Source organism: Apteryx mantelli, chromosome 2 (assembly GCF_036417845.1).
Source record: "Apteryx mantelli isolate bAptMan1 chromosome 2, bAptMan1.hap1, whole genome shotgun sequence".
Classification (NCBI taxonomy): domain Eukaryota; kingdom Metazoa; phylum Chordata; class Aves; order Apterygiformes; family Apterygidae; genus Apteryx; species Apteryx mantelli.
Genome location: NC_089979.1, coordinates 119,354,161 through 119,372,746, shown reverse-complemented (window position 1 = coordinate 119,372,746; position 18,586 = coordinate 119,354,161). Strand labels below are relative to the sequence as shown.

Genomic DNA, 18,586 nt, shown 5'->3' with positions numbered 1-18,586 from the left:
CTTATCAGGATTATTTAAATTCTAGAGCAATACTTGCTTGACAAGGTACTGCAGCGCTGCGGGCTACAATCCTCACACAATGCCTAAAGGGCTATTACAGTGGAGAAATTCTACTGAGGACATTGAAAGAGCCTTACCCCTTCCCGAAGACACCTCATTAGCACAGTGTAAGCAGCCAAGGGAACAACCCAGCATTCTCTAGGGTGGTCTTTTTTTTCCTCCTGCAATGAGGCCAACAGCACAAGTGATTGAATCAAAAAAATCACAGTAATCTCACCCACATAAAAAATAGGTAACAGATTCTTAATAAGATTCACATTATATACATTTCAAATTAACATATGCTAGAAAATATGTTAAATTCCAGGGCACTATTACTATTTAATGTTATTTCATGTGCAGCACAAAAAACGGGATGTTTATTACCTTATTTTAATATTCTCCAAGATCCATAATGGAATTTGTCCTAATATTTGCTTTTCATTGATTCCATCTAATTCACACACATAAAATGATCTCACACTCCTCTTGATCATTTTGATTGATTCAGAAGGAGACAACTGATTATTGGAAGTGAAAAATACTTCTCTTTAAATGTGATTTAATTATACCAAAACAGAAAGTTACTTTTGTCTGTGCACTAAAAAAAAATGTAAATTTCCTTTGGAAAAAGTATTCAAGTTATTCAGGGAAATGCAAAGTGTTTAATAAAACTTACTATATGGAATAGCCTTCAGTACAAACCAACACTAGCCCAAGATCCTTCTGTATATTTCCTTGAAATCACCCTGTTAGAAGGGCTAATTCACTGCTAGTTTAATCAGGATCTTGATTCTGCTGTTTGAAGTTAATGAACTCCACTTCTCCTACACATACACCCCCACTCCCACAATGTAATTTCAAATTTAAAGGAGGAACTTTGGATTTTCTAAACAAATGAAGATTGTTTAGAATTTAAAATTGTAAACAACTTTATAATTGTTTTATATCTTTATTCATTTCTCTTCCACTCCCTCATTCCTGCATCCAGAACATCTGGCACAAAAACTTGTCTGTTTTATAGCTAATCTATTATTTCCTTAAAAATTAAAATCTCTTGCAAACAGGCATATTTAGGCTAATACACAAGGCATTAGCAACAGCGAAAGAATAGCCTCATTTGGGAAAAAAAAGTGAGAAATAGCATACATAAGATGATATGCCATAAAGCGAATGTGCAGCTAGTTTCAATAAGTATGATAAGCAACCATTCCTTCAGAAATTATACATTTATTGAACTGATTATATTAGCAAATTATTTTTAGCATTCTAATTAACTGTTTATAATAAAAAGCATAGGATGCACAAGGTAGCAGGTTAACAATGCAGAAACAAATTATATTTTCTGAATTTTCTGATTTCCAAGTGGCCTACACTAATTCAACACATAAGATGCAATAATGTCAGGTATTTAACTAAAGCATGACACATTAGTGGGGAAAGACTATTACTGAATTGCTTCCCAAAATTCATTTTCCTTCTTTATTGAGAATAAATGAAACCTTTATTCGCAACTTATATAACAGAAGCTCATTTTCTCTGTTGATATCTCCCATTTTTTAAGCTTTATTTCGGCTAATTTTCTATTAAGAGGTATGGTACAACTTTCCTTGGAAGTAACTTGCATACAATAATAATTAAACTGGTTTGACATGAGGCAGAGACATCAGATCTCTCAGTACCATATTCCACCTCCCTCATCTCATCTGGACAATGACATGTTGACATTTAACCACAGTTTGCCTTCCAAGGCTTAGTACATAAGTTTAAGAGAATAGAACCCAAGTTTCAAAGAAGGATGGTAGGTTACTCTCTAGGAGTCAAAAGTGGACTCTTCTCCACCTGGAAAAGGAAGGACAAGACTAGGAGTCACAACAAAGCTAAACTGACAGCCTGAGCTGGAACTGGCATGGGTCTGTTTCTTACTTTATTCATCTAATTTCTGACTATTTAAATCCTGTCAAGTTATTCTGAAGCTCTATACACTAAATGTACCAAAAAATAAAAAGCCCCAAGAAATGACAGTCTTGAAAGTTCTTCCACTCTTCAAATTGATAAACATCCTTCTGCAGGTTTATTCCCCAATTAGAGATTTAAAAAAAATAAAATGGCAAAGGTGTATGAAATCCAGCACCATTCTTAATTACCTGAACATATCTAAGTAATTTCATATATGTAATAAATGTACATACATTGCCAAACACTGAGGGACCTCCCTACTTTTTGCTCATGTTGATTTTGCTTAAGCTTTACATTCTGTACCCTAATAATACAGCCAGCAGGAAATTAATAGAAATATTATATAAAACTTGAAAGTTTTCCCTTAAGGCAATATATTTAAAAGCATTCTCCCTAGGGTCCATTCACGCTACTTCTGCGTTACTCTTGGCTTCTGTTTGGAAGAAAAACCACAGAGACTGAGTATTAAATCTTAGTTATTAGATCTCACATGCAAATACCCACACAACATCAGAGTTTAGGACAGCAGAGGACCATTATGATTATCTACACTCTTTCCAGTATTTTCTGAGCCACAGAATTGCAACCAGTGACACTGTACATAACTCAATGAATCATGCTGCACCTAGATGGCTGAGCTTGATTTTAAGTGTTTGATCATTTATGATATACTGAATTTTCTCCCCCTCCCTTTTTTTTTTAATTAAGTGGGTCTTGTTAGGCTCTCTCAGGTAGATTCAAACAGACTCCAGAATCAGTTTTGGTTGGCAGAAGGCTGACAGAAGCTATATGTTCATAATAACTGAAAAAGAAATACTCAGTCTTTATCATTATTTAATATTAATACTGTGGTAGAACCTAGAAGCACCTAGCAAAACCCTAGAGGAAAAAAAATTAAAAAACAAGCACCCCCCCCCCCCAAAAAAAAAACAAAACACAGAAATGCCTCCAAAAGCTCACAGTTTAAAAGATAAATATTTAGGAGCTTGATAAGACGAAGTAGGCTGAACAGAAAAACGGACGGGGAAAAAATAAAGGCAGAAAAACAAAATACAGGTTATATATAGTTCTTAATCAACCAGATGCAATTATCATATTTTTTCTTAAATAAGTCAAGGCATAATGGTTTGCTGTTTAAAGATACGAACCCAGAATAAACATTCTTGATTCCTCATATATTACCACTGACTTGGTGTGTGATCTTGACAGAGTCATTCAATAATACTGTTCTGCAGTTTAACCAGGAATAAAATGTCTACAACACTACAGCACTCTGCAGATACATAGGTACAGTACTAGAAAATGAAAAGCTTTATAATGAGCAAAATTCTTTTTTTAAACTATGACATAAGTGTCAGCACCTCCAAATATACAAATCACTGGTATCTTTGAAGTTTTCCAGAGATACAGTGCCTTGAGATCATATAAACTGAACAGTTCTAAATCTGTTGTTCTTGTTATCTAATAATTAGTTATAATTCAGAGCAATGCAACAAATTGCTATAGATCTTCCTGAAACATGATAGAGTTGTCATTTAAAGACAAGTTGTCATGCTTCAAACATTCTGTGAAATTCATAAATATATATGTATTTTAAAAATTATTAGTTTACACTTTCAGAAGAAAAAAAAAAACTATTACGGTCAGTACATCCAAATCATTTTGTTATAGAGCCACTGTAAACAGAGTTGTTTTAATCACTAAAGTTTGATTTCAAAATAAGAATCAAGCAGTGCAAAATACTAACTCTTGCCAAATATAATTTTCAATTGGAGTTTTAGGTTAATTAGTTTTTATTAGTGGTTAAAATCATGTAACTTACAATCTATCAGATGACACAGAGTACAGAATTTTTTTTCAAGGAAAACTAAGAAAACATAAAAACACCTAAAAATTAACTGTGATTGTAGATATATTTTCCATAACACAACTTTTCAGTGTGAGAACATCTTCTGTGGTTGTGTTTGTTTAATAGAGATTTTGGCAATTGCCCAGTCAGCAAAAGGATGATGTTTGCTAACCTACAAAAGCAAGGCAACCACTTCATCTTGTGGAAGACACAAAGGAGGAGAAAGACAATAAAACATGGATGTTATGCACATAGCCATAACTATAGTAAGCCAAAATACAGATCCACATTGTACTCTCATTCCTTTATCAAGTGGCCTCACAGACTGGCAACTTATGTGATAGTATTTAGACCAATGAAACAATGCAGTTAATGCAAAGGCCTGGACTTTGAGGGCAGTTGGAGAACTGCATTCAACATTTGTTTTGGGTTATCCTTTTTCTGTTTGAACCCACGTTAGTTTCTAATAAAAAAAAAGAAAGTTTCTTATTCTTAAAATAAGGGGAAAGAAAGTTGGTGTTTAAAAGAGCTGTCATCTTCAATTCCTACCATTAACAGTATTTCTAGTTTAAAGGTTTAAATCAGTTCTAGTCAGAAATCAACATAATTCCGTTTGAAATTAGCCAGGATCATTTCACTTCCTTTTCCACAGTATTGTGAATTCAATCATGCCAGGATGATATCTAATATGAACTAAATACATTCCCTCACTGATATCATAGGCTGTCCTGGTCCACACTATTCTTAATCAAAGTCTCTAGCTAAGGCGTTCTAACCTGACGGGCGAGTGAAGAGTTAACAGGACTGAAGTTTGGCAATTGATATGCAGAAGAACTGATAGCACAAGAGCTGACGTGCGCAAAGCTGTTGAACAGAGGAGTTAACAGGACTAAAGTCGTCTACCAACCGATATGCGCAAGGACTGATATGCACAAGGCTGCGGAATGATTAACAAGACTGGAGAAGTGAAGTCTGCCACCTGGAATCTGCACGGACCCCCGGGGAGGGGAGAAGCAATACGGAGGTGCTGTGGTCTTGCCTCGCTAGCAGGGTCCCCCCGAGCAGACAAACAAACAGTCCTGTGATTGTGAAACTCGCAAAAGTCAGCAAAAGCAGTGTTTGCCCAGAGCCCCAGCCGTATAAAAAGAGGCTTGGCAGCTAGGAGAGTTTGAGCAGGGACGGGAACGTGCCCTGACCATCCTCTCCGGCTGGACCGTGAGTATTCCCCCCCCTCCCCTTTTCCTGGGACGCTGGGTTAAGGTAACTCCTCGAGGTTGAGAGCCCTCTCACTAGGAGAGTGAACAAGAAAGCTTTCAAGCAGGGATAAGCAGTCCTTCCAATTAATAACGCAGTAATTGACGGTTTCAGGTTATCCTTTCTAAATTAGTAACTGATGGTTTAGTGTTATCCTTCCTAAATTAGTAATCGCATTATTTTAATGGATGTTACGAATCCAAGAACTTGTGTGAGGAAATAAACATCTTTTTTTATTATTATTATATTACTGTCTCAGTCGTTGCTATCGAACCTTCATAGCATGACAGCGTGACATAACCCTTAGATCTGCCACTTGGAAGCCACCAGTTGTTGTGGTGACTGATGAAGTCATTGTTTTATGGAGTTAACAAGACTCTATTTGAACAATGCAATTTAATTCCTCTTAGATGAAGTACATGTCTGCACTAACATGCTCCTCAAAACATAAAAAAAAGTATCATAGAACATACATGGACAAGAAACTCTCAAAATTCATACATTTGAGGATACAAGTAACAAAAACATTTGCTTTTTATTTACTTTTTCATGGAAAAATCTTTTTCACATACATTAAAGGAATTTATAAAGGTCACTTGATAGTCTTACCTGATTGGCTATGAGGTAAAGCAGCTCCCCAAGTGCTGGTAAAAGGCATTGTTTCAATTTGCTATTCCTGAAGTTCTCTCTGATCAGTTCAGTTAAAATTATGATTGCCTAACATAAAAATAAATCATATAACAACACATGTAATCTTTTCTCAGGCAAAACATACTGCAAAAGTTAACATAAGCTTTATCTGAAATGCCATCTTAATCATATACTCTTCACTTAGGTGACACATCCATTTACAAAGGACAGAGTAAGCTTGGAAGGACAAGAAAAAATAACACAAACTACAAAACAGCTCATATTGGACAGAGTAAAATGCAATATGGAAATAGTCTTGGAGACAATTGTCAGCTATCCCTTCTTCCCTTTCCACCAGGAAAACAGAAGCAGAAATGCCAGGAAAGAAAGACTAGATGCTACTCCTTCTTTTATATCAAAAGATCTAAAAGTTCCTCTCAGCATCAGGTTACAAAACACAAACAAACAAAACAAACACTGCTGCCTTTTGTGTAGATATTAAATCAGGAGATATGAACACTTACGTTTTGTCTCCTGATCTCTGTTTACCAGTGACTCGCTGTGTAATACTGGACATATTTATGATTTCAGTACCTCAGACTTTGTTTGCAAAATCGATATATAGTATTTATATTGAGAGAAAAAAAAAAAGAAAAGCAAAAAGGAAATTCTGGTTCATCTTGTGCAGATGACCTAGTAAGAAACCACTTTCCGCATACATATGTAGGACAGGGTTTTAGCCTAGCGTTTAAATACTGAACTCAGTCAAGAGAACAAATGAGCTTTTAGCTACTACACACTAAATAGAAAAGCATGCCGTCTACTGGCTGGGATAGACAGTTAGCTCTCCCACATATGTTCCAGTGTGCAGCAAGCACGTAGCAGTAGAGCTGCCAGTTGTCCCTTTAAAGAAAGATGGATCTACATGTCCCCCTCCTCCAAAACACTCATGCCTTGCAAGAGGAGGGAAAAAGATTGTTCACTGAATATGTATTTAGCATGCTTCCTATGTCCCTTAAATAGCCCCTTTGAGTTAAGGGAGGATTTAGGTCCAATATTTTTAAAGTACTTAAGAGATGCAGCAAAGATAAGCTCTGTAAACAGATATTGCCTGTGAAGTCAGTGGTTTCCAATAGTTTCCATGCTAAGCTAAGTGAGATCCGGAGTTATGTACTTCTAAACAGTAATATTGCACACACCATTCTGTTTTTGGAAAATGTCAACTTTTTAATTATTACTGTAAATGTGAAGCATGGTGGTGTAGCTTGGGGTTGTTTTTTTTTTTCCAGAGGATCTAACGAAAGCATTGCTGTGAAATATCTTAACCTACATAAACAGAAAAATGTACTTCAGACAAATAACAGTATACTTATTGCATACTTCACTATGGTATTATACAGAAAACAAGACAATAGAAACCATCACATTATGAGCTCCCTTAGCATAACAAATGAAGCATGAATTTTATTTCATTCTTCTGTTCATAAACTCTTCCTTTCCTCTTTAAACAGCAAAAGCATATCAGCACTATCACCAAGACATTTCATCTGTTTAGTTTATTCTTTGCTAGAGAACAACAGGCTTCTCTGTAAAAAAATATTTTAAATAGGACTATCTCCAAAATAGTCCTATCCCAAAGTCATTGGGAACTCTAGGTCTTAGACAGTCACAATGCTATCAAAATCTGATTAAAAAGAAAAAAGTTTATACAGTAAAGATTTGTCTTATCTAACTAATCAAATCATAATAAGTACTGGATCAGTGTAATATATATTTTATTGCTCTGTCTTAGTTTAAAACTACTTTTAAATATGGTTAAACAATAGGGAAGAGATAACCAGCTGAAATAACAATACTCTGCTTTCCCCAGCTGAGTGAGTATTATCTTTATACACAGCACACACAGCACAGCCCACAGTCACTCACCTCAAGGAACTCAACGTTTACAGTCCTATTTGAATACAAACTAGCGGCATTTCAACCCAGGCGCAAGGAGTCTAAATAGTGGCAGTTCTTGGAAACCACTTACTTTGTACAGTCTTTTTCCCAAGGTGTCTTCATCTTCACTTAGCTTAGTGTTTAAATGGAGAACCTAAAACCCATTCTTGCAGACTGGTTTCAAATTAATCCAACAAAAAGATACGAATTTTTCAGTTCTGATTATACACCAGCATGGGCTCCTTTCTCCTTTCCTTCTGTGGAGGATCCAAGTCTAACTCTCTTGAGCATTGGCTTCTTCACTGCATGCTGAAGGAACCACTTCACCTCAGCTGCACAAGTCCCACCACACTAACACTTACAGGCTTTGTAGTCTTACCATTATTAAAAGCTTTCCCTACACTGAAAAAATTACAGCGGACATTAGCCTTCAGATAAACCATGAGAGATGGTTCAGATGACTAGTTTTCAACACAGCTGAAATACCCCTATAGCCCGCTCTATAACAAAAAATAGGATTTCAGGTAATACATTTAAAAATCTGCAACCACCTCACTTGGTGACCTGGAAAAGTCAAGCAACTCACAAAATCTGACAGATGCAGCTGGAACAAGATAATGCAGAGGTGGTTAAACTGTGACTTGCTGGCCATTATGTGTTCTGAAACTGTTTCATATTCTTCTTAAATAGAGAAAGTTATGTGACAGAGTGGGTTATGGAGACAGACTATATCCTGGGCTGAACGTAGGGCCCCACAGAGGGAACACATGCTATTTCTGACTGTAATGCCATATTGCACATTTCTGAAATGGAAGAAAAGCAGCAAGATAAAGATGGATGGCAAAATATAACCACATTCATATATTTGCATTGTAGCTACAGCAGTCAGTTTTGGTTCCAATTTTTTGGGTGCTGCAGCTACTACCTAGACAAAGGAGTGACATGGATCAGAAGCAAATGATAAATATACACACGTTTTCCGGGCATAACCACAGAAGCGTAGCTTGCGTGAAAGAAGCGTAGGAGAGGGAAAAGCTTGGGAAATAGAAAGCATGAAGCCAAGCAAACAGACATACTTGAAAGGACAACAGAAAGCAGAAGGAAACTGAAGTATATAAGGTTAGTAGTCTGATCTGGAGTGAAAGAAAGGTGCTATAGTCATTCATATTAACAATTTACAATAAAACTTACAAAGGATTTTAGTCTATCTTGTTAGAAAAGCTGTGGGCCAAAGCCACTTCTGTACTTACTCCCAAAGGGGAGAGCAAAGTGAGCTACAATCCTTCCTCTGAAAGGGATTTAATGTAATCTACCTTTGAAGGGACATGCAGTAATTAGAGGATAATAACGCAAAAGTTTTTCAGAGTTCCAAAGTCACACACTGTTTTACTTCAGGTAGCACAGGAAAAAATAACAGTAAAAAAAAAAAAAGTTCTCCCCTCCCACAGCATGATCTGTCCTCTGCCTAAACTTTTCCTCTTTGTCAACTGGTCTCTCAGTCTGTAGTCTCTCAGTCTCTAAAGCCTATGCCATGACGGGCACCATTCCACTACTTTCTTATCACAAGGAATGTGATCCAGAATACATTAGAAAACAGTCACAGAACAAAAGAACCAAATCAGTTCATCATATCAAATTAGATTCCACAATTTGCACAAACAAAAACATGGTGAATGTCTTACGCATTTTACTAGAATCTTCTGTACTTTGTGTGTGTTATCAATAAATGAGGCCTATCAAAACACAGTCCAATCTAGACATTAAGCAAGAAGCAGCTGAAAAGAAAATAAATTTATTCTGAGTCTTTTTGGGAAGCTAAAAAAAATTATTTTGTGATTTTGAACATAAATTTAAGTCTGTATAAAACACAAACACATCCAACCATATATAAATGCCAAAACACACATTTTGGCTACTGCTTACTGCATAGCAGATGGGAAATTTGTCATTATATAGCCCCCAATAAAAATATGCAATATTTTATTAAATCCCTGATGGAACATATAGTATATAAACCAATAAAAAATAAAAACATAATTAAAGTTTTTATCCATACAGAGCAAACACACAGCAAAACAATATGGGCTTAGAAAATATTTCAACTGAGAGATATGCTAGGCAGGAGAAGAAAAAAAAGAATTGTTATTTTCTGGGAGAGGACCAGTAAAAATGCATATAATCTTGAAACACCTGAAAAGAAATTCATTATCATCCCTGACTTGCAGTTCAGAATATCAGAACACCCTGAGAGAAGAAAGTACCTCAATGCTTACGAACTACTTATAAATCAGCTCAGATTTATTGCAAGACGTCCTCCTCTAGAGATCGCTATCAGAAAACTACTCATAGACATTGCTTTTTATTTGCTGGATTTTGAACTGCATTCATTACAAGGTTTACATTTTTTATGACCACAAATTCATGGATGCATAAAATCTGCTGATTGGTAAATAAGTATTCCTGTCTCCTAGATCCTTTGCTAATATTAAATCCAATTTTTTTTTTTGCAGGTCATAACATTTTTGTAGGCAGAGGATAGATTCCTGACTCCAACCTTACTGTCATTTGCATCGAGACAGAAAGAGACAAAATATTGATAAAAGGTCTCAAAAGCTCAGAGAAAATAATCTGTGGAAACTACCATAAAATCTTAACAGACTTTGCAAGAAAGTATTCTGTGAAAATCACATGGCATGGGAATTTGCAAAAGTGTTTAAGGAAGTGAAAGGTGAATCAGATGGTAAAAAAAAAAAATATTCAGAAGTTCAGAGTTTAACGGGCATTCCAGAAAAAAATCATTTTCAGTCTTAGCTAAAAATCATAAAATGTTCCTTTTTTTTTTTTAAGTACAGTTTACAAATATATTTGGCAATACTTTTTCTTCCTTGAAGCCCTAAAGAGTTTGTCCTCAATGTTCTTTTGATTTTCCTTCACCTACTTAACAACTTCATAACAAAACCCCAATTTCTCTACAGAGAAATAATATAAAAACTAGAAATAATTCTTCAAATGAAGCAAAAAGATCTACTAAACAAACTTTGACCTTCTCCCTTTTTTTACATAATGCTATGCTCATTAACTGTTTTCAGAAGACTCCTCCAGATGCTATTCAGCAACTTTAAATATTCTGCCATTCCAGACAGAACTTAACTTTCATATTTAAGTAAATCAATAAATAAATCAGTAGATTTTAAAGCTGTCAATATATCCACTTGCAAAAGTAGTAGTCAACTTGGTTCAAGCACAATTCTATGCTAAATGCCAATTATATAACGATAGCATTTTTCTCCTTCATTAGATCTGCTTTCTATAGCTATGTAGAATTACTATTTCTTTTGTGATGAAATAAACTTTTAGTGTTATTGGTTCCACAGTGAAAGTAACTCTAAAGATAATAAAAATGTGTCAGCACTATGGCATTAACTCACATTATCCATGCTTGAGTTAACTCCCTTCAGCTTAGCCTCTTTAGATTGTGAGTGAACACACCATGAAACAGTATTTAGACTACACAGAATGGATGGGTTGTGATATCAGTTGTGGCCAATAGTCCCCAGCAGATTAGCCAAGGATATAAAGTCACCATCATACTTCAGCTAAGTTTGTCTGTGGGCAGGACTTGACGAAAAAATTACAACTCAAATTACACCTCTATTATAGAGAATCAAAGCAGGCTGTTCAAAATTATCAGTTTTAATGACATATCTCAACCAGCAAAAAAATCTTCATTTAAATAGCCGACATTAATCTTGTTTTGCACTTGTAATCTTTATTTTTCCAAAGAATAGTTAATAAATAGGTAACTTTCATAAGATGATACATTATCCAAATACATTTATGTATGCAGTCCTAAAATTTTCAGATTTGTATCTTTTATGTTAAAAATGTGAATTCAACTTTATGTTTAATAAATTACTTGTACACTCACTTTTACTAAGGTTTATTTGGTTGCCTCAAAACTCAAATTGTTTTAAAAATGTAATTAACATATTAAATATACTAGATACATAATCTATCTTCTGCAGCTTTTTTGGTTGCTAATTAAAGTTAAGAATTTCAATTTTAAGATTAATACAAATTAAATGAAAGAACAGCATCTGATGCTAGTGAACAGAAATTACTGTTTCTGGACTCACTCTCCTTCAGGATTTTAGGACTAGAAAATCTAGTTATTATTTTTATTCAAAAGTGATACGAGGAGGATAACAGGTTCTATATATTCTAATTCCTACTGTTTTCTCATGTTTGAATGAAAAAGTTATGAAATTGAGTTAAACAAATTTAAAGAAAGAAATTATTTCATTTCCTATGCACTTACAAACTTTCAAAAAGCTAGTCAAGATTGCAGTAAATTCAAGTTCTCATTTTAAAAAAATAACCGGTTTAATAAACAAGAAAGAAAATCTGTCTGAAGAAGCAAGCCATAGATCAGTGGCTGACTTTGGATAAAATCTGTTTGTTAACAAACAAAAATATGTATTGCATAAAATTTTATACTGATTATTTCAATATATTATGATTAATTTATCCCTTAAAGAGTAACGTTAGTACCTGGAAAGAGATTCATAACCCAAAATGCATAATTAAATTACCAGAACCCTAAGAACAATAGAACTGTACAGGGGTATGACAAAAAGAGAATTAGTAGAGAACACTGAAAATTAAGTTACCACACCTTATAGAGGATACTCCCTATTCTTACAGCCTCTCAAATACCAGTCTATACTTACTGTCATCAGGTAATAGCCCTTTTTTCCTCTTTAAAGAGTGCACAGTGTAAAAATTTGCCCTATGATAGTCAGCTGTTCACTGAACACATTTGAGTAACCAAATACAATCCAAGTGCAGGAAATACAAGCTCACAGAAGATGTCACACACCAAACAAGTAGAGCCTCTGGCCTTTTATTGAAACTTAAGAGGCTCTTCACATGTTCTCTGCAACTGAAGTTATGAAGCAGATCACAGAAGTAGTTGTGATTCATGACATATACTTCATGCAAGTACTATTATAAATATACACATATTTATATATAATAAACTTAATATCATTATATATTACTACTATATTTATATAATATCAAATATTTATTACTATATCATTTAAAAATGTATATAAAATATCCTAAAGGAGGAAAGAAAGCTCCTTTTTCCTCCATCATGTGTACACATTACTTCTATTCCTGACAACAGTGATTTGCACCAGATTTTAAACATATTTTTTCTTATGGAATGATGAAAGCATAAAGTTAAAAAAATCTGTCCATAGATTTTGATTCAAGGTTAAAGGGCAGTAGGTATTTAGGTAATAGTATTTGAGTAGTAAATGAAGTTTAATACCTGGAAAATGCAACTCGGAAAGTCAAATTTACAGTAATTACCAAGTGTGTCAAATAAAAATTCCTTCCTAGCTAAAGTACTTCCCCCCTCTCACAACCTGCCTACACTTTACCTTTCAATATAGTAATTAGTAATGAACTGCAAGTTCCACAGTGGCTGGTAAAAGCATTTTAAGTTTAATACATTATCTAGACATTTTATAGTAGCTGTCAAACTGTATGGATACAATACAGTTACAACATAAAAGGAAAGAAGTAAGATTCACATCTGGATAGACAGTCATTACCTTCCCTTCATTTACAGCAACCTAATACCTAGAGTCAATATATTATCTATAGGAGATTTTCAACCCATTTCAAAATATATCTAGAAGTCTCCCTGCAGTTTTAAGTCTGGAAATAAATATTACAGCATGTTCACAAAGAGGAGATATACCTTAAGAAGTAGGTGGCAATGTACAGATTTACAATATTACTCCATCTTTAAGTTATTAGTATGTAATGTCAGTAATCATTAGTGGAATTTAAAATGCATTTGTAATGCTGCAGACCCTTACAGATATTAAAACAAACAAACAAACAAAAAAACCCTGCTGTCTATGCCCTGAGCATAATAGAAATTACTTTCAAGTTCAGTGTCTTGTAAGCACACACACATCATGTAATGTGTGCAAGTAATGCCAAAAGCAATCTCACTTTCCTTGTGGAAAAGCACTGTCACCAGGCTGAGAAAAGTAGATAGCATCACTAACCAGAGAAAAAACTGCAGTAGTATTTATACTAAGTACTTATCTTCAAAATAGTACATGAAAAACAGAAGACCACAGTTCTCGAACATCTGGAGCATGTTACCTAGCTTCTTCTCACTAGAATATGAATAGGTAAAAAATTCAAAGGAACCTCAGATCTGTGTTTCTACAGGTTTCACAAAAATAATACTAGCAAGGCAGAAGAGAGACATTATTAATGCCTCAGTGCCAGAAGGCTGTGGCACAAACTTATTTCTTTTTAGACAACAGAGAATCCATATCCGAAAACAACATTATGAACACACTAAGCATAGAAAAGGCTCAGAGACTGTACTTTTAAGCACCAGAAAACACCCTCCTAAATCAAGGATTTTCTCTTGTTTAAACTTCCTGATAGCTAAGAAAGGAAGGGGTGGATATGCTAAATGGTAACCTTTATGTAACTCAGTTAAAAAGTCAAGTAAAATGCAAGGCAGGCATTCATAAGAAGCCCAGCTCCTTTAGCTGTCAGATCTGCTTATTAGCTGCAAAAGTAAGGCTTGTTCAAGTATCCCTACTGCATTTTCTACAGATGGATTTAGCTCCCTAATTTTAAATACAAAGAGGGGACTGCAGGCAGTAAGCATGCTGGGGGCTCTAGGATTTCTGGAATTTATTCTTCTCTCATTGAAAGAGCTCTCAATGTTCTCAAGGGTACAGGCTTTACTGAGTAAGCTAAGGCTACAGTATATTCCCAAAGTTCACTGGTGAAATGGCTGACTGAGCTCATTTGTTAACATCACATTCATTTAGTACGGCTGACAGACTCAGTCTTTCTTTTTCAATGCTGACAAATAACCACGTTTATGTATCTGTGAAAATAGCAGCAACATACCTTATGTTTCCTGTATGGGATTTGAATTTACCTGTTTTGGATTTAATGGCTTTAATGGCGGGGAGGGGGGGGGAAATCAAAACGCACATTCAATTTGGCTTGGGTGGGTGGCTGGGTGGGCGGATGTGCATGCACTGCGCGTTTATGGGGGGGGGGGGGCGCATGTGTTCCTAGCCAAAAACCTCTAAGAACTACTGAACATTTAAGTTTAGATTCACACAAACACCCAAAATAGACAAAATTATTCAATGCATACACAGAATAGGTCACAAGAACATATTCCAAAAACCTCAAAAAATTATGCTGTAGGAGGAACAAACTGAAATGAGTTCAGAAAAAGCCCACATCTTACAACACTCAGGAAAACTAAGCTTCCCACTGCACAGTACATACATAATGAAGGAAGCTGTCAGACACACAGTACACTTCACATAATCATCATTTTCCTCAGGAATTAAGTTAACCTGGAAATGCTTATCACCATAGGATCAGGGCAAAAAGCAAAGCCTGTTCAAGAGCCCTCAAGCTGCCTTCCAAATCAAAGGAGCTTCCAAGTTTCATTCTTTGCAGCCCTAGCAAAGGATGCTTTGCACAAACTAATCCATGAAGCATTACCTTCCTCTCTTACACCCCTCCTTAAAAACAACCTCTGCTCTGAGGCATAACTGAAATTGGTAGCTTTAGGGATAGGAAAAGTTAAAACATATATAGTGGGGGGGTTTTGTTGTTTTTTAAATTTTGTACAACATCTGAACTGAGGGGAAAAATATAACTGAATGTTGGCAGTATAGACATGTATTTATCAGCCTAACAATTATCCTTATCTTACTTCCTTTAATTTTTTTTTTTTAAGACCTCATTGGGTCAAGCTGTTTCTTACAAGGTCTTGCACAGCAGAAATTCTCTGCATATTTCCTGTTCTGAAATGGAACATAAGAGGTAACATATTTCAATATTTTGGAATAAATTTGGTTCTCACGAGGGATAATTCTCATTAAATAAATTACCGATCCTACAGTTGTCATCATGTAAAACTCCCTTCAATGCAAATCACTCATTTGTAAAAGCTAACCGGAAATAATCTAGGACAAAGGAATAACCAACTTAAAAGTGGAAGCTTATCGACTACCACATGATTTAAGTTAAAAAGTATTTCTTTGTTATCATTTAGAAAGTGGTATTTTATAGTGTGTGTGGGGGGGGAAATCAAAATATTGCTTTCAACTACAAGCTTAAAATATTTAGCTACTTTAAATAGGACTTAATTATATCCCTTGCTCCATTTTTACATTATAATAGACAGAATGCAAGAAAAAACTTTGGAATTTCATTAAAAAGTGAACAATCGGAACAGCTCCATTTTAAACCATATATGACAATTGTTTCATGCTAACGGGTAAATTACACAGATCTTAAGCTTCAGATATTGTGTTTGCTACTTGAGAAGTCAGAACTTGACCACATTTTTTGTAAGGTAGTTATATTTCTTTAACTGCAGCAAGTAATATGCAAACAGGTAATTGTAAGAGAAGAAATGAGCATGGAATATTAGAAAACGAAAAGCTTGAAGCAGAACAATTGAAACAAGAAACTTTCCCACTTTTAAAAGAAATGCAGTGGGAAGGGCCATAGGTCTTGCCAAACCTGTGCCAACTTTAAAAAAAGAACACAAAGTGCAGTTTATCAACTATTTCACCTAGTAATGTCTACAAACTAGGAATATTTAAAACCATTAATTACCAAAATGAAATTCAGCATACAAATTTAAAATCATACATAAGACCTCATTTATACATAATTTTATACAGCCAAAAATATTAACTGACATACTAGCACCATCAAATAATACAAGGTATCACTTCCGCATAAGGTTCAATGACATGAAAATAACAGAACGTGAGAAATTAGCTTTCAGTTCTATTAAAAAAATGAATACAAAGGTTTCATCCAGAAAAAGTCATGCTATGCTTTATCAGAAATTTCACAGCTTGTGTTGCAAAATATTGCAGCAAAGATAGGTAGAGATATGAACTGGAACCAACAAAATCTGTGATTACAGGAAACCATATAAGTTGAAAATTGTCCTACGAGCTGTCTGGTGAAACATCAAACACTTCCAATCATTACAACCAATTATGAAGAATCCTTTTAAAGTGTTCTCTGATGCGAGATGTGTTACTCTATACATAAGCAGGTCAAATATAGCAGTTTTATATCTGAATTGCACTTCAGTTTCACGGCACGTATACAGAAAAGTACGGGTAAAATTTTTTTTAATTTTTCATTCCAAAGCAGAAGTAAATTTTAGTGTCCTGCTTTCCCTGTAGAAATAAGTTTCTTCTGAAATATCACTATATAATGGTTTTATGTTGGTTATTGAATGTAAATACAAGTTCTCCCAGCTATAAACAATAAATTCAGTAGGCATAAAAAAGAACTTGACATAACTCCATGCATGCATCAGTTATAAACCAATTGTGACAGTACATTAAGGTTTGATATTATTATAGTATTATCCTAAAAAAGAATTATTCAGTTATTTAAAATCAAAATATATGGAAAGGGATTACAATTTCAGAAGACAAATCTCTGTCAATAAAAACACAAGCCACAAAGCGGCTATCAGCTGGATCAAGACTGCTTTTTGATACTTAAGGACAAAAGTACAAAAAAAAATACAAAGAGAGTTTGGGCAATCAACTCCCCAGTTAAAATTATCTCCCAACTCCAAATAGTTAGGTACTGACATTGAATCTGAACCATGAGCTTTTATAGCCTTTTGAAAGAGTTTTGCTAGCACCTGCTATTCTATCTCTGATGCTTTTCTCCATATCAACACTTAAAATCTTTCTGAAATTCACTAGCCTTCTGGCTTTCATGAGCTCACGTGGAAAGAAGTTTCACTGCCTCATTACACATAATGCCAATATACATCTCTTCTCATTGGATCTTAATTCGCCACTTCTCAACTTCATAAAGTGGCTTTGTTCTTAAGTTAAAGGATACAAAAAGCATCCTGATAGATGTTCCCTATATCATTCATTATTTGAGGATGATTCGAAGATACATTTTTACTAAACAATGTGACTCTAATTCCCTAAGAGAATTTTTACTTATCTTAATGATTCTTGTTGCCTTTCTGAAAATCATCTTTAACTCCTACAGTGACTTTGAGAAAGGGTGACTAGTACTGGACACAAGGTTCCAGAGAAAGTTGATGGGGGAAACCTCCTCTACCTTAAAATTCAAGTAGATGAAATATCAGTGTGGAAGAAGGGATATGAACAGAACTGGACACTGAGCCACAGACTTCACAATATCTAACAGAAAATAGCTATTGGAAAGAAAAGATGGGGAAGCAGTAATCACAAAAATACTATGAAGTTTTAATTGGAAACAAAGTCATATGCAAAACTACAGAAGCATTTCATTGAAAATATTCACAGGTTTTATGCTTTCATGCCTTTAATACTATATGATTACCTCAGTAGGAAAGAAAGAGCTCAGCATTGCAAAAAGAACAAACTTTTTTTTTTTTTAATTCAGATTATTTTTTCGGGGGGGGGGGGGAACACACACAGGTTTGATATTCTAAAACTTAAGAAGTAGGCTGTAAACCCGAGAACACTGATTTTGAATATGGCTGATTACACTAAAAAAAAATAGATAAATTTATATTTAAGAATATAAAGAATTTAAGAATCTTCTCCATCTAGTCCTAGTAATTGAACTGAATACTGGACAGGTGAATGAATGATAAAGGGAAAAAGAATGCATAAAGAAAAATTATTTGACTGTGGAATTTTTAAGTGGAGGCTTTGGTGGCACACTCCAGCAATCCACACCACGTTGTTATTTACTATGCACATGCCATAATTACAGTCATTTCAAGCCAGTATACCTAGTGCCACCTTCAACAAAAACAGACTCAACCTTGCACTACCTACTCTCTTGCAC

The 18,586-nt window shown here is 34.8% G+C and overlaps 1 protein-coding gene across 1 annotated transcript in view; it reads right to left on the bottom strand.

The window, feature by feature from the left end:
• The window catches only part of ULK4 (unc-51 like kinase 4), a 249,784-nt gene that overhangs the window by 201,193 nt on the left and 30,005 nt on the right, over positions 1 to 18,586 (bottom strand). Inside the window, exons 18-19 of the mRNA XM_067292453.1 lie at positions 5,711 to 5,818; positions 138 to 221 (exon numbers count right to left, since the gene is read on the bottom strand). Of these exons, the coding sequence (XP_067148554.1) occupies positions 138 to 221; positions 5,711 to 5,818 (192 nt within the window). The remainder of the gene's footprint in view (positions 1 to 137; positions 222 to 5,710; positions 5,819 to 18,586) is intronic.